This window comes from Rattus norvegicus, chromosome 10, assembly GCF_021556685.1.
Source record: "Rattus norvegicus strain SHRSP/BbbUtx chromosome 10, alternate assembly SHRSP_T2T, whole genome shotgun sequence".
Taxonomy (NCBI): domain Eukaryota; kingdom Metazoa; phylum Chordata; class Mammalia; order Rodentia; family Muridae; genus Rattus; species Rattus norvegicus.
In genome coordinates, this window is record NC_141543.1 from 88,403,541 (window position 1) to 88,420,853 (window position 17,313).

Genomic DNA, 17,313 nt, shown 5'->3' on the forward strand with positions numbered 1-17,313 from the left:
ATCTAATGCCCTCTTCTGGTGTGTCTGAAGACAGCAACAGTGTACTTACATACATAAAATAAATAATTCTAAAAAAAAATTAATAAAGCCATTTGTGAAGTAGTTGGATACAAAAAACAAAAACTTAAAAAAAAAAAAAAAAACCTTGCAAAATATCAGTTAAAATACCTTTTAAGACCTGAATGCGGGGTTGGGGATTTAGCTCAGTGGTAGAGTGCTTGCCTAGCAAGCGCAAGGCCCTGGGTTCGGTCCCCAGCTCCGGAAGAAAAAAAAAAAAGGAGGGAAAACAAAAAACAAAAAGAGCTGAATGCACGCCTCTAAATCATTCCTAGCACTACTCAGCACTCAGGAGGCAGAAGCAGGTACATCTCCGTGTTCAAGGCTAGCCCGGTCTACAGTGAGTTCCGGAACATCTAGGGTTACAGAGGCCCTGTATGCGGTGGTGGTGGTAGACATATACATAACCCCAAAGATATCAGACATTTTCCTGGCACATAAGCTTACATTACTGTTCATGATGGGGCTCACACCTGTTATCCCATCCCTAAAACGACTGCTGAGTTTGAGGCCATTCTGGAGTACATAGTGAGCTCCAGACCAACTGGAAGTATGGTGTGAATCAATGTCTCAAAAGAATAAAACAACAAGCCCTAACACCCATACTCAAGTAATTTTCTTGACTTCATAATATTAAATCTTTAAAAACCCACAGGATTACAAAATAGCAATTAAAAATAATGATCCCAGCAACTAACTCCAAGTTCTAATCACAGAAAATACTTACTGCAAAGAGGGCAGGGCCCATGTATGTCTCCATGTACTGGTAATACAAGGACATTATCTTCACTAGATTCTGTAAAGCAGCCACTCTTACCTTTGAAGAACAGATTAAAAGTTACTAAGTGAGCAGACTGCAAAGGTAGACTTAGTGACTAAAGGCATCTCTGAGTAATGATGTCACTGACCTGTCAATCTGACCCATCCTCCATTTTCGCTCTCTCCTCTTGTCTTTTCAGTGTGTTCCCCTCCATGTTCCAGTGAGGAAAACCCACAGGAGGGTTAAACCAATTGCTGCTACCTAGACTAAGTTATTCCTTTCACTAATTTCCAGGGTCAAGTTTAGGTCACAGCAGTAGCAATGACTTTCACTTCAATGTCTACAATGAAGAGAATCACTGGAACAACTCAAGGCGCTAACTAAATTAGCAAAGGTGATCAAAGCCTTCTCAACCTTTAAGAGAGTAATAATGGTCTCTCTTACATATGTTATAGAAAACTTCATTGGTAAGATTATTCAAACTTTAATTCAACGATTCCCTAAATTTCTAACTGGCTGATAAGAGTGTCTCCTAGGAAGATAGGGAAAGATAATTTTTCAAAAGCAACAAACTTACCCTTGTATCTGGACACTGTGTGGCTTCACAGACCACTTGCATGATAAAGTGCCGTTCAGACTGTGGAAAAGGTAAAGAACATTAGGAATCCATTATTAACTCCATGTAGGAAGGTTTCAAGACCCTACAAGGAAGGTATTAGAGAAGAGAGGGAGACCTAGGTCACAAGGTTTAAATAGTAACTAGTGAAAAGGGGAAGAAAAAAAAAAAAACCCCAAAACCCTACATTAAGAAAACCACTTTCCTTCTATGTAAAATTTAAAAATAGCAGGACATGGCCATGTATGTGTGGAGGCAGAGGCAGGGGAATCTCTGGGTTCTAGGCTAGCAAGTTCGAGAATGAGTTCTGGGTTAGCTAGGGTTACATAGAGTAAACTCTGTCTCTCAAAACAAAAACTTTAAAATTATTCAAAACATTTGATTTCGGAGACAATTTTTTTTCCTGAAAAATGACAAATTCACATGAAACGTGGTAAAGGGCAAACAGAATAGCGAACTTCACTGTTGGCCTTCCTAAGTCATTTGTGATCTTATAGGAACATTCCATTTCTCAACCAATTACATAATTGGCTCTGAATCTGGGCATGGTGGCATACACCTTTAACCCCACATTGAGAGTCTGCCTCATGTAATACAAACCAAAAAAAAGGTAATAAACCACACATACACAACACATTAGTTTGCTGTGGTATCCTAGATCTCACGACCTACAGGCCAAGAAACAACAAAAACTGAACTATGGTATCAACGAACATAAACCCAAAAATATTTTCAGACCATATGGCTTAGTAATCCCACTTCTGAGTAGAGGCTAAAACAAGCTGAAATCAGTTTTCTAAAAGTATCCACATGCTCATTTTTACAATAGTACTGTTCACAGTGTCCAAAAGGTGGAAGCAGCCCAAAATGGATGGCTTGATAAACAAAATGTAGTATATGCATACACAATACTTATCATCATCATCACATCATCACCTAGCTTTACAAAGAAAATTATCACACATGGAAGACTTCTGAAGATACTATGCTAAGTAAAAAACAAAACAAAAACACAAACCTAGACAGGAAAAGTCAAGTATAGAATGGTAGGATGGCTTGGTGGGCAAAGGTGTGCAAGCCGGATGACCAGAGCTCACCCCTAGAGCCCATGTAAAGGGAAAAGGAGAAAACAGACTCTAAAGCGGCCTGTCCCAACTGCTGCACTATGTGCACCACTCCCCACACGCCACAGGCATACACAAAACATTATAACAACTCAGAAGTTTAAAACGGCAGCTGAGGCCTAGTTCCATTTCTGTATTTAAATGAGGTATCCAGAGGAATCTAACTCACAGAAACAGAAAGTACAACTGTGGGTGCTAGCAGCTGGAGACTGGAGAAATGGGAAGTTAGCCAGTAGGTATAAAGTTAGTTTGCCAAACGAAACACTTATGAATGCCTCTACAATAAACCAAATAACCAACCTCACACATTCAAAAAAGGTCAACATGGCCTGTATGCTATTTCATCAAGTTGTGGACATACCTCACAAGAAACCTCACTAGACTGGAATCGAATGCATTCTGATCTTAAAGACAAAAACCAAAGCTCGAAGTCTTTTATTGCTCATACTCGAAGCAGGTTATGGTGGAGAAACATACCTCTTTGTCGAAGTTTGCTTTGGTGAACTCCAGTGAGTTCAGGAGCGCGTTGGTAGCGGCCAGCTTCACATTGTTACTAGGCTCTTCCTTCCGCATGCCCTGGATTATGGCAGTCAGGATCTCATTGGATTTATCCTGCAGCTGCTCCGGGTCCTAAAACAAGCAGAGAAAAGTAACGGCCCAGCAAATGCTGCTGACTAATCAGCTGGCTTTCCAATTATCACATCTACCAAAGGAGGCCACAGCCTTCTCTGACAGTTTCATTTCCAATAGTTCTGCAAAGCACCCGCAAAATACCTGCAGGATAGTACAGACCAAACCAAAACAACCCAAACCCGTCAGCCTGCCTCTGTACACAAAGACAGCAGCAGTCTGATGGTTTTCCCACCTATGCCAAAATAAAGTTTTGGAACAGCCAAGGGCCTGCACTGAATGACTGAATGACTAAGAACATCTAAACTCAGGCAAAATGTCATGGGCTGTGCAATAGTCAGTGCTGACCAGGGACCAGAGTGAGGAGTTAAACCTCACCACCAACAGTCCAAGGACGGTTGTCCCGAAGACGTCCGTGGTTCCAGTGACTAACTATAGTGGGTGAGAAACCTGGCCTCCAGACGGCAAAAGGCTGGGAACATTAACGGCATACCACCCCCCAAGAACTGTGAACCAGCACTTGAGAAATGGAAGTGGAAAGCTCAGGAGTTCAAGGTCAACCTAGAAGGCAAGAAGACTGTCTCCAAACAGCAAAAAATAAATAAATAAACGAATGAATGAATAAAATAAACCCACCCAAAATATCTCTTACTGATTTCCACTGAGTTTGTTCCTTTTCTTTTTGTGCTAGAAACCATATCATAAGATGTCATGAATACGAGGCACTCTATCTTAGCTATACCCGGACCCAGGCCCATTCTGAGTTCCTGGCCCTCAAGTTTCTTACTTCAGAACATGATTAGTAATTTGAGACTAAGAGGTCCAAAGTAAGTACTCCTATCTTTAAAGTACCACGCACGGCAGCTTGGTGCTTCATCTTCTGATAGAGAACCCCAGCAGCACTCATGTGACAGCTAAAAGAATGGAAGCACGTAAGTCAGAAACAGCAGGAATACTTACTATATCTTGGCAAATGTAACCGATGGCTTCCAGTGTGGACTCTTTCATGTGCTCCGTGCTGTTGGGGTTGGTGACATTGGCTACCAGCTGAGGAATTAGTTCCGGCCACTGGCTTACTGGGATCTCTGCACAAGCGATACCAGCCACACACTGTGAGGCTGAACTAGGCCGGTAAGTCTCTGTGCCCAAAGTCTGCAAAACCTGCAGCGGGGAGTTTGGAGGAGAGGGGAGTGACACAGAATAGCAGTTTGTAACATTCTTTGAGCACACTTTACCCACCACAACCACCTGTTTAACATGTATCTGATCTTTGTTTTTCTCATCCCACAAAAGGACTACTTAAGTATCAACACCAGTCTCCAGAACCTTTAAGCAAAACCGTCCCTTGCTTGCAGGCAAATGGACTTCTCAACTCATCTCACATCAAAACTTAACACATCAGAAAGAAGTAGCCCTGAAAGGCAAGGCAGGAGAGATGGGGGCAAAATCTATTTTCTAGGTATGCATCTGTAATAAGAGCATGTTCATTGTCTTTTATGGACAGGTAGGTAGGCTGTGGAGCACCCAGGTGAATGTAATTCCTAGTGTATTAATCTAGTCTGATTCAAGGATGTGATTTTCTCCCAGACGACACAAACTCATCTCCTTTTTGTTCATTACAATCTAGTACTGACTTTTGTTTAAAAAAAAAAAAAAAAAGCTTGGGGTTAAGTGACAGCATCATGTAAATGTTACCAAAATCTAAGACTCAACCATTATATAACCCGAACTCTCTCTCAGAGGACTAGTTCTGTATGCCTAGGAACCAAAATAGTGTTCTTAGCCATCACCAAGAAGTAGTCAGTGATGCCAAATGGAAATCCGCCACTAAGCTTGTCTCGTTGGAATGCAGCATTTATACAGGATAACCACACAGATGCAGATAAAAGAGGAAGCCACCATTTGCGCAGGGTTAACCATTACCATGATCAGCTAATTCAGACCATGAACTCACTGACAATCAGGAGTTCACCCAAAGGCAAACAGTTAACTGTCCCTGGCATGAACACAGGATAAAAAAAAGCAAGCTGCCAGAAATTCAGGCCAGCTTTGCTGACTAGGTCAGGTCACTTCGTGCCCTGTGGCATAGCAATGAGCCCGTATGAACGATCTCTTATCTGGTGTATCATCTTTGCCACCCTCCACCCAATAACAATAGTTTCAATCTTTTAAAAAAAAAAATTATCTATTTCATGTATATGCGTACACTGTCACTGTTTGAGACACACCAGAAGAGGGCATCAGATCCCATTACAGATGGTTGTGAGCCACCATGTGGTTGCTGGGAATTGAACTCAGGACCTCTGGAAGAGCAGTCAGTGCTCTTAACCACTGAGCCATCTCTCCAGCCCAACAGTAATGGACACCCTGTCTCCAGCATACAGAAGGCCGAGACCAGCCTGGGCTACACATAGTGAGCTCCTTTCTGAAAACCACAAAAGGAAAACTGAGGCAAGCTCTGTAAACTTCAGGAGGTGAAAGAGTACAACTCAATCTAAGTCCCAACCAACCCAGTGTGCAGACACCACACCAGGAAGGGAAAGGTAAGAGGACCACCTTGTGTGGTAGAAGCCAGCCTGGGGACAATTGTGAGGTCTCCAGCTCCAAATGATGAAAACCAACAAAAAAGAGAAAAAATATATTTTGTTTATGTCTAACAACTAAGAGGTGGGGATTAAAGTATTACACTTGGCTGGAAAGATGGTTCAGCCATTAAAAGCACATGCATCATTTGCAGAGAACTCAAGCTTGGCTCCTATGTCAAGGAGCTCACAACTACTTGTAACTTCAGCTCCAGGGGGATGGGTCCCACAACTTTGTCCTCCTTAGGCATCTGCACTGAAGTGCACACACCCACACACATATATGTAATCAAAAATAATTCAATAGCTAGACACATTGGTATACCTTTAATCCAGCACTAGAAAAACAGAAACAGGTTGATCTCTGTGGGTTTGAGGCCAGCCTGGTCAAAATAGTGAGTTCAGCTATAATGAGACCCTATCTAAAAATAACACTTCAGAAAAATATCATTTCTGAGAAGACACAGTTTGGATAGAAATAGCTTTATACACTGCATGGAAGATTCAAAGTAAGTTGGTTTTCCTAACTTGTGTCTCAACTGATAGGCAGTAGACAATATGACTGGAAAAGGAAGGAGGGTCCCTGTTAGGGAAGCATCTGCCTCAAAGGACACTAATTTGCCTAAAAGTAGAATCTAAATCTAGCAATTATGATGCCCATAATCTTGACTTGCCTAAATACAAACATAGAAATTCCTCTTATTTCCACCTTAAAACCCCGAACAAACTATGACTACAACTATTTAATTTACCCAGCTTCCTTTGGCCCCTTTCCATAAAGACCACTACTTTATTAACTTTATTTAGTAACTTTACTACTTAAAATAAAAAAGACAAGTCTATCTACATTTGAATCCTGTGCTTTCTAATTCAATAACAACAAAACAATAGAATCACAAAAATGCCACAATTCCAAGCCAGTGGAGACTCACTCATAATGCCAAGACCCTCAACCAAGTTTTCCACGGTTTGGTTTTAAGATTCATAAAAAGACAAGGTATGGTGGCACACATCCAGGACTCAGGAGACAGAGCCAGTTAGATTGTGAGTTGTGGCCAGCCTGGACTACATGGTGAGACACATACACAAAATCTACAAACTCTTTGTTTGACTCAAAGTCACTTAAATTATCTCACTGACTTTACATATTATCATGTAAAAACCAGCAAACAACTGGACCTGCCACCACAGAAGGAAGCAGAAAGGAGCTGTTTGACTGCACTGGAGAGAATTCAACAGCATAACACTCCCTGCTTTCCCAAAGGACCTAAGAGTTCAGTTTCCAGCACCCTTGTCTGATGCTCACAATGGCATGTAACTCCTGCTGCCGGGGAACCAACACCCTCTTATGGCTTCCATAGTTGCTAAGACATACAGAAACAACATTAAAAACAAGTAGAAAATATTTTTAAAATATCTCTGAAAACCCAGGCATGGTGGCAAACACCTGACACCCCCAGCATTTAGAGTAAATTCAGAAAGGTAAGAGTTCATAGCTATCCTTTAATAAAATCAAGGATTGGCTGGGCTAAACTTAACACCTTGTCACACACTCAAAAATATATCAGAGCGCAGTGTTGTGCCACATGTCTATAATCCCAGTACTTCAGAAGTAAAGACAGGAAGGACCAGGATTTTGATGCTAGCCTGGGCAATTCCTCAGCTTCATTCTAGACACCCCAAACACACTTTCTCTCTCATGGTGTTAAAGAGAGAACCTGAGGCTTTGAAGTCTCTACCACTGAGCTAAATATATAGTAGCAGTGAAGTCTCCTAAGTGGCTGTGATCTACAGCACCAAACCTGTACTTCTCTAACCCAGAGACCCAACTAAACTTCCCAAGCTGCTACGGTCACTTGAGCTTGCCGAGCCCAACCCACTGCACCAGACACCTACAGCCACAGAGACGTTAGTGAAAATACATTCTTACACCCAGGTAACGTTTGGGTCTCAGAAGGCTATCACATGCAAATGACCAGCGTCTTCCCTTAAACCATATGATATCAAGGATTTGACAGTCACTTACATAGTTCTTGACTTCCCGCCGAGCATTAGCATCAATAGCAAGCCACCTCTGCTGGTACTGTGCCTTGATATCTGGATCCTTCGATGTCAAAGAGTTCTTAATTTGTAGACCAGCTGCAACTCTGGCAACCTGACTGTTTCCGGGATTTGCCAGCACTCTGGACAGTTCCACAAGGAACGTGGGCTGTGGAGAAGACACATTTATAAGTCTATCAGCAATTTCCACTTGCTTGCAAAGCCCTAGAGAAGAAACACAAAATTTAGATCAAAGTATCTCGGAAAACTGGAAAATCTCTTTTTGAATTGGTACCTGCATAAACTCAACACTGAAAAGGTTTCCTCCGGTTCAACAAAAAAAAGTTAAGGCCTGACTAGGCAACATAAGCCACTTCAAGGACAAGTCCTATAAAACCTCACCTGCTATGTGAAGAGACAGATTCTTCCTATCAAGAACATGTTTTGAGCCCAAGTCTTATAAATAGCTCCGCAGAATTAAAGCCAAATTGACACCTGGTAATGTGTTATCCTAGTGACAAGTTTCTTCAAGCAGGTACAAGAAAGCCCAATGCTGCAAAACTGCTGAATGAAAAGAATACTTAAAAGTATACTTTAGAAAAAGGTCTTGCCCAAAAATAATAATCAGGACAGCCCTCTGATCTCATATAAGTCACCTTTTCTAACACATACGCACATACATGAAAGTATAACACAGATATAAGATCTAGTCCTCTGGGTTTTAGCTCTGAATGTTCACCAAAAGGGATTTGTAAGTCAAAGTGTTAACTAGTATTCAGAAATTGAAAGAACACGACAATGTGAATGACACATGAGTTGTCGAGAAAAGTCGTTTTTGTTTAGTAGCAGGACATACCAGGAGCCTATCCTGTTTTGGACCTACTGTCAACTAACAATGAATCCTCCCAAAACCTATGTTTTGAAATACAGGTCCAAAAGCCACTCATCTAAAACTTGTAACACATTTCTTCCTCTTCCAGAGCATACATACAGAGGAACACGCACAAAGGGTGGGGCAGTTGGGTGGGGAAATCTGCCCAATCAGGAAAGTTATAAAGGCCCAAAGTAGACACATTTTTTTAGTGTTAGCAAACCAAACACAGGAGATAATTCTCAATGCAAGCAAACTCTACAAGCTCAGAAGATAATTCTCCAAGTTTTACTCTGTGACACTGAGTGTTAGGTGCAGGAAAAAGGGCTTCTAGCACACTAGCAAAGCAAAACCAAGAATATACTATGAGCAGAATTCTCAGTCCACACCAACAAAGAACTGCTTGAAAGGTTGTGAGTTAAACATAAAAACGTCAATACAAAGTCACTTACTACTCTTTCAAAAAGAAAAGTGGTCCGTACATAATAAAATAGGATTTGTGGCTTTATGCATGTTACTATTTTGCCAAGCATCACAAAGGACTACATTTGGTTACAATGTCCTTTTGACTTTTTAAAACTTACTACCTTAAAGAGACTTTTAATACCACCCACCCTTCCCTCCTTTCCCCTCCCCCACTTCCCCTTCCCCCCAAAGGAAGGGAGAAACATTCTGGCAATAGGTTGCTTCAATAATCGTATATTTTCCTATACAAAGGTCAGTCTTTTTTTAAAATGTACTTCTTAAATCCAAAATTATAAAATCAGGGTTTTATATTTCATCCACTGATTTCATCAGGGAATAGGCTCAATCTCAGAAATAAGACTCAATCTGAGATCCCTATAGATGAGGTCTCTGAATAATCCAAGTTCACACAGAACACACGTGCACACTGAGGCCAGGAATGGGATAATAGGGCAAGAAAGGGAAAAAACTGAGGCAATGGGTTCAGAGGTGGTCGGGTGCCAGGCGTGGCCATGAGCACAGACCAAGGGAGCTAGGAAAGGATAGGGCTCTAGGAAGTAGTTGCAGACAGCAACAGAGCCATGGGACAGGAAGGAGAAGCCGGCCGCAGCCAGTACAAGACAGGCGGCAGGGCGCAGAGCTTCCACATGGCCCCTAGGCCCGGCTCCCCAACCCCCACCCTTGCTGAACACGCAGCGCCATGCAACCTAACTTCCCTTCCCTCCCTCTTTCTCCCTCCCGCTGCACCGCCGCCCTCAGGTCGCGTGACGATTGGACAGCGATCACCCCGGCGCGTCTCGCCATTGGCTAGACGCAGGGCCCGGGGCGGGACACACCCACCGGCTTCCCGATGGCGGGGTTAGGTTGGGCCGGGCGGGGGGGAAGGGGGACGAGATGGGGCGGGGTGGGTTCCTCAGGCCTGGGCCTCCAGGAGGGCGGGAAGGCCCGCACGCAGGGATGGGGACGCGGCGGGATGGGGCGCGGCGGGGAAGCACGCACCAGATTCTCCACAGCCGCACGCTCAAGGAACTTCTGCGCCGCTTCCAGCTCCAGCCGATCTGCCAGGAGAAATGGGGGAGAGGCAGCGGGGTCAGAGGGGCCACCCCCTCCCCCACCCCAGTCACCTCAGCCCGACCCCCGGCCCCGAGTCCTACCCGGAGACACGGTCTTCTCGAGGATGGTTATGAGCTCCATGGCGGAGGTGACGGCGGCGGGGACTCCTCCCAAGACGACGGCCCGGCCTCTCGGGCGGCGGCTCCAACTGGGGATGGGGGTTGGGGGTCGGGTGGGAAGGGAGGGTGGGGTGGGGGGTGGGGGTCACCACAAGCCCATTCACCGGCCGCCTCTGGGCAGGCGCTCCGGCTCCCCTTCCTCCCTGCTCTCCTTCCTTCCGCCCTCCTAATGTGCTAGGCGGCAGCAGCTGCTCCTCTGGTGGCGGGGGAGGGACCCCGGGGGCAGCTCAGAGCGCGGCTGGTGCTCAGGCGGCGGAGGGAGAAAGGAAGGGCGGCTGTAAGTGAGAGGCGGATCGCAGGGAGGGAGAGAGATTGAGGGAGGGAGGCGGAGGGATATTCCTGCCGGACCTCTCCGCGGCGGCACCGCGCTGCACAGCGATTGGCTACTGCTGGAGCCACGCGGAGTCTCCGATTGGCCAGGAGCCTAGCGTTGAAGAGCCGCCGCGCGCCCATTGGCCTACGTGCTTCAAGGCCCGGTTGGCTGGGCGGGCAGCAGAATAGGGAGTGCTTATTGGCCGAGGGGAGGGGTCCTGGGGTGGGGTAGGTAGGAGCGCGCCGCTGATTGGGTTGGCCTGGGTAAAGGCCTTCGGGCTCAGGCCGGCTGTGCGCGGGGAGGAGGGTGGGCGGAAGGTAAGGCTCCTAGCGCGCCGGATTGGCTGGGATACTGGACGTTGATAGGACGGGGCGCCGGGAAAACTGAGGAGTTCGGGGTCGCCGCGCGTAAAGGCGGGAGGCCCCGGGGCTCTTAAGAGTCTAGCGCAGAGCACGACGGGACGCCTCCGGGGTGGGGCGGAGCTGCGCGCGAGTGGCTGGGACTGCGCTTTACGGAGAGCGGTCACTCACTGTGGTGTAGGAGAAATGAGGATTTCGCGGGCCTCAGAGGGGGCGGGGAGGGGACCGTTAAAGCCCTGCGCCGCGCCCACAGGAAGCTGCTGTAATGGCGAGGTCCCTTGCTCCCCGCCACTGTGCTGAGCCGGACCGTGAGGACCACGTGGTTCACTTTCCAACCTGCGGATTTGGAAACTGAAGCCCAGAGAGAGCATGGAGCGTGTCCAAGGTCACACAGCGGATTACAGACTGGGTCAGAGCTGGATTTAGGCGAGCCTAATTGCCCGTGGAGCCCCTAGCAGGGCCCTGTGCTGTTAGCAAAGTTTCGCGGAGCCGCGTCCTTAGACCACTTAACAGTTAACCAGAAACCTTTGGTGTTCCGACGTAACTTACAAGATGTGTATAGATTATATAAAGAACATGCGCGTTGACGAGGTGTGGCGACACACCTGCCATCTCAGTATCCCGAATCCTGAACTACAGTTTGAGATACTGTTTTCAATTAAAAAGACAAAATAAAAACCTGGTGCATATAGTTGTTTGACATTCCCTTCCCCTCATTTGTGTGCCTGGGCTGCAAGTCGTGGGGTTTAGGAGCATGTGGGTCCAGGTAGCGTGTCGATTTTATTACTTAATCTTAAACGTAAAGAAATTGCCCTACACTAGTCACACTTAGAAAACTTCGGAGGATTTAATGCTCTCCGGAACATTTTAACCTTGTGATTTTTTTATTGTATTTTTGCATGTATTGTATTTTTGCATGTATTGTATTTTCAACGGCTTAATATATACATACAGTATGTTCTGAATACTTTAACTTCTTAGCCTAACTGACTTTAAGAAAAATTTTTGTTTAGTGTGCAGTCCTGTGTTTGGTTTGTTGGTTGGGTTTTTTTGTATGTTTGTTTTGTTTTTTCTCCACCACCACCACCCACCACCCCACCCCCGCACTAGGTGGGGGAGAGGGGTGTCTGTGTAGCCCTGGCAGTCCTAGAACTCACACTGTAGGTCAGGCTGGCCTCAAAATCAGATTTCCCTCTGCCTTTCCTTCCCAGTATTGGACTTTTTTTTTTTTTTTTTAAAGACTGGGAGTTAGAGATTGGTGGATCTCTGGAGTCCAATCTGATTTACAGAGTCAGTTCCCAGAACTCTTCAAAGATGGACCAGGATGGCCTTGAACGCAGAGATCTACCTGTTTCTGCCTTCAGAGTGCTAAGATTAAATTGGCATATGCCAATAGGATTGCCTAGGAAGTGTTTTGTTGCAATGTTTCCATTAGAATTTTGTGTGTGAGTTTATTCTGTTTTGCCTCTTTGAAACAGGATCTCTTTTTGTAGCTATCCTAGAACTCACTGTGTATCTCAGACTGGCTTCAATATTTCTGTAACCTTCCTTCCTAGGGGGTCCTGAGTGCTGGAATTAGCCATGCTGCCCTCTCTTCACTCAAAGCATGTGCACACACCTACACACACAGATGCATGCTGGTCCTGTGCCTCCATAACTTTGATTAAGCCAAAAGGCAGTCTTAATACTATAGAAACTTGGGGTTGGGGATTTTGCTCAGCAGTAGAGCGCTTGTCAAGCGAGCACAAGGCCCTGGGTTTGGTCCCCAGCTCTGAAAAAAAAGAAAAAAGAAAAAAAAATACTATAGAAACTTGAAGTTTCTCAACAAGAACTGTAGGCCCATCATTCCTCATACAATATTTATCTAGTTGATTTCCTCTGGCTTATCTGCTCCCTAACCCCAATATTTTTCTCTATCAACTAGGAGGGCTGCTCTGTATTTATATATATACATACACACATACATACATACATATATATACATGGCTTAAGTCAATGATAGGGAAGTTGGGAGTGTAGATCAGATGGTAGAAGGTTTGCCTAGTGCATTAACTAGCATTCCTTAGTGTCATCAGTCCACAGGGCTGGGTGCCTTGGAGAGGTAGATATACAAAGATCAGAGGAAAGTTCTGGGCTGATCTGGGCTACACGAGACCCTGTCTCAAAAATAGAGACTGGATAGATATGGTTAAGAGCACTGATTGTTTTTCCAGAAGACCTGGGTTCAATTTTTTTCCAGCCTTCTAACTCAAGTTCCAGGGGATCCAATGTCCTCTTCTAGCTGTTTAAAAATAAGACTTAGTGACATGACATCCCTGAGAATCCTGTCATTTTCTTGCAGATTGCCCACACAGGATGACCCATAATTTGGTTCCACAAAACAAACCGCTTTCAGGGTTGGGGATTTAGCTCAGTGGTAGAGCCCTGGGTTCGGTCCCCAGATCCGGAAAAAAAAAACAAAACAGGGGTTGGGGATTTAGCTCAGGGGTAGAGCGCTTGCCTAGGAAGCGCACGGCCCTGGGTTCGGTCCCCAGCTCCGAAAAAAAACAAAAAACAAAACAAAACGCTTTCCTGCAGTGTGCTGAGCCCTCTGCCGCAGTGTGCTGAGCCCTCTGCCGCAGTCTCAGTCTTTTTTTTTTTTTTTAAGATTTATTTGTTTTATATATGTGAGTACACTTATCTGTCTTCAGACACACCAGAAGAGGGCGTCAGATCCCATTACAGATGGTTGGGAGCCTCCATGTGGTTGCTGGGATTTGAACTCAGGACCTCTGGAAGAGCAGTGCTGGTCAGTGCTCCTAACCGCTGAGCCATCTCTCCAGCCCAGCCTCAGTCTTTATAGGCATAGAGGGCCTGGAATGGCAAAGGATACTAGTTTGGTATTAAAATTCCTATCAAGCCTCAGATACTTAGTGAAACCAAAATGGATTGTATTTTTTGATGTTAAGCTAGTTACTGATGGTGTTGTCAAGCTCCTATTAAAGACATGCCCATGCCACCACATTTACCACAGCATCAAGTGTTGAGCACAGACTTCAGAAATGCCTGCTTGAGTTCATGTTCCCAGCTCTCCATAGCCTGTGAGATAGATACACTTTAGTCAAATGGAGCTAACAGGGCTGTGGATGTAGAGAACAGCACTTGTTGGACATACATCCGTCCCAGCATAGACAGTGTTAGATCCCTTGGAACTGGAGTTACAGATGGTTGTGAATTCTGGGGATTGAACCTGTGTCCTCTAAAAAAAAGCAAGTGAGTTTTAACTACTAAGCCATCTCTCCAGCCCATGATTCTTTTTTTTTTTTTTAAAGATTTATTTATTTATTATATATATATAAGTACACTGTAGCTGTCTTCAGATACACCAGAAGAGGGCATCAGATCTCTTTACAGATGGTTGTGAGCCACCATGTGGTTGCTGGGAATTGAACTCATGACCTCTGAAAGAGCAGTCGGGTGCTCTTAACTGCTGAGCCATCTCTCCAGCCCCCAGCCCATGATTCTTAATCTTACTCCGAAGCTCTAGTTGATGGGATGAACACTGCCTAACCCTTGGTATCTGTAAAATGGGAGAAATCTGTTCCTCTGGAAAGTCCCCCCTAAACAGACATGGAGGGGGGTAGCAGTTCTGGTGCTAAACACTGGATTCTATGAAAAAGCACTCACTGCTCTCCCATCCAGTCCTCCAGGAGCCCACAGCAAAGTGACAGTGAGGAGGGTTCACTGTCAGGCTCTCAGTGCTGCAAAAGGACATCCAAGGACTGCCCACCTGTCTAGACAGATCTTTACACAGCACTTCTCCCAGGAAGTGGACCTTGAGAGCATTCCCAGAAACGCAGGGCAGGGATGCTTTTGTCTTTAGCCCTCAGAAGCAGAGACCTGACTTGAAAAACAAAAACACTTCAAGAGCTGGAGAGGCGGCTTCACCGTTAAGAGCACTAACTCTCTTCCAGAGGATTTGAGTTTGATTCCCAGGATCCATACATACATGCAGGCAAAATACCCATCCACGTGGAATAGAAACCTAAGAACCCAAAGCATTTCTCCAGCCCCACCTCTTGCCTTTGCTCACGAGGCTCTTCCTTGAGTAATCCTCGGTTTGTAACTGCTGAATGCCGAAGTATTATAGCAACTTCAAGGCCAATCTGGACTATATGGTATGTTTGAGGTCAGCCTGGGCTGTGGAATGAGACTCCACTCCCCACCCCCAACACACACCCGACAGATAACAACAGGCTGGGGCAGTAACTTGATTGGTAGAGTGCTTGCTGTAAAAGCAATACTTTGAAGTCAATCTCAAACACTCATTGAAAGACCAGGTGCATCCGTGAAATCATAATTCCAGCATGAGAACCTGGATGGAGGAAGGGCATTTCTAAGAGCCCAACTTCAATAAGAAACACTGTATCACAAGAACAAACAACAAAAAGTTGAAAAAGCAGGGCTGGGATGCTGGAGAGCTACCTTAGTGTTTCAGAGTGCTGCTGCTCTTGCAGAGGGTCAGAATTGGAATTCCAGCACCCATGTTGGGAGTCTCTCAGCTACCTGTATCTCTTAACTCCAGGGAACCTGATGATCTCCTCAGGCCTTCACACACAGATGGTACACACTTATACACATACATACACATTTTAAAAAATTCAAGGTGGCGACCAATAAAGAAAGACAACCAATGTTGATTTCTGGGCTGCACAATAAATAAATAAATAAACAAATAAATAGATAGATAAATAGATAAATCTGGCAGTTGTCAGCCCACTGGGGCAGCCACAGCACCCATGTAAAAGCCGAGCATGGTAGAGCAGAATTGCAGGGAGCTCTCTGGCATTTTTCCAGCCAGCTAGCCTAGCTGAAGCAGAAAGCTTTGGTTTGGATCTCTCACTAGAGAACCTGTCTGAAACAGTAAGGTGGAGACAACAATAAGGAAGACATAGAGCCATGGCCTTCACACTTGCACACATGGGTGATCATTCCTTCATTGACACCGCATGCGCACTCGCTCAGCGGCAAACATAAGGGTGGTAATAAGGTAGATGTGGCAGCACGTGATTAACCCCAGCCCTCAGGAGCTGAGACCAAGAGGCTCAGTGAGTGTTCAAGGCCTGCCTGGGCTTCATAGTGAATGTGAAAAGGGAAACTCAGGGAGATCCTGTCCAAACACCAAGGGAGAGGAAGGTAGCATAGTAGGTCTAATATTCAGAGACTGGCAGAGAAGAGTGGAGGAAGGAAAGCAGTCCTTGACAGAACAATCAGAGAAACCACCCAGGATCACACATTTCCAGAGGATACAGAAATCAGTAAGCAGTAAGCAACATTATGACATTTCTGAACCACGAGGATGCCAAAGTGCGGAGGGAAGAAGAAGCAGGTCAAAGGAACAGCCTCAGCAGAGGCACTGCACTTCTTCCTTTTCGGCTGGAAGACCATGGAGAGACTCTTGACAGAGATCCTGGCCTGGCCTACTGTCCTGATGGCCATGACCTGTCATATAGAGTAGCTCAATAGCAAATCAGCTGAGTAAGCACATCCACAGGCTTCCGACCTTCTTTATGCATTGTTTCTCAGGAGCCAGCTGGGAGACGTGACACTTTAAACCAGAATATAAAGGAAAACTGGCAGCCAGACACGGTGTCCCATCCACTAACAACGGCATTAAGGAGACAGAAATAGGATTATTTGTTTGAACCAGCCTAGGCTACATAGTAGCTTGGACTACAAGGGGGATACATGGGTCAGAATATAGGACTCCAAGATAACAAAGAAGGAAAATCCGCAGGGTAATAGCTTGCAGAAGGTCTAGAGAGCAAGTCAGGACAGAAGTGATGTACCCAAGCCAGGATGGCATACTGAGGAAAGGTGCTCGCTGCCCAGTCTTGGAACCCACAGAGAGGGAAGAAAGAACCAATTTGCTCAGTTTGTTCCCTGATGCCCACAAACACACAAGTAAATACATTTATTTTTTTTTTTCGGAGCAGAGGACTGAACCCAGGGCCTTGCACTTGCTAGGCAAGCACTCTACCACTGAGCTAAATCCCCAATCCCGTAAATAAATCTAGTAATAAAAAGATAGCATAGCTATTAGAGGAACACACTTGACAGTGAATGAGAGGACAGAGCAAGCCCTGAGTTTCTTTATGACTCCAGTATATTAAAAACTGACAGAGAGCTTTCTGGTCTTGGCTCCAGGATGACCAAAAGAGAAGAAACAACAGTCAGTCTTGCCAAAAAGGGCTGCGGCCATGTGCAGCCAGTTCCCTGCAGAAG

The 17,313-nt window shown here is 45.3% G+C and overlaps 1 protein-coding gene across 1 annotated transcript in view; it reads right to left on the reverse strand.

Annotated features, from left to right (window-relative positions):
• Positions 1–10,438, reverse strand: part of Kpnb1 (karyopherin subunit beta 1) — a 28,798-nt gene extending 18,360 nt beyond the window's left edge. The window contains exons 1-7 of the mRNA NM_017063.2: positions 10,300–10,438; positions 10,145–10,203; positions 7,796–7,978; positions 4,148–4,348; positions 3,035–3,187; positions 1,395–1,454; positions 785–874 (exon numbers count right to left, since the gene is read on the reverse strand). Coding sequence (NP_058759.2) covers positions 785–874; positions 1,395–1,454; positions 3,035–3,187; positions 4,148–4,348; positions 7,796–7,978; positions 10,145–10,203; positions 10,300–10,339 — 786 coding nt within the window. The 5' untranslated portion in view covers positions 10,340–10,438. The remainder of the gene's footprint in view (positions 1–784; positions 875–1,394; positions 1,455–3,034; positions 3,188–4,147; positions 4,349–7,795; positions 7,979–10,144; positions 10,204–10,299) is intronic.
• Between the last annotated feature and the right edge of the window lie 6,875 nt (positions 10,439–17,313).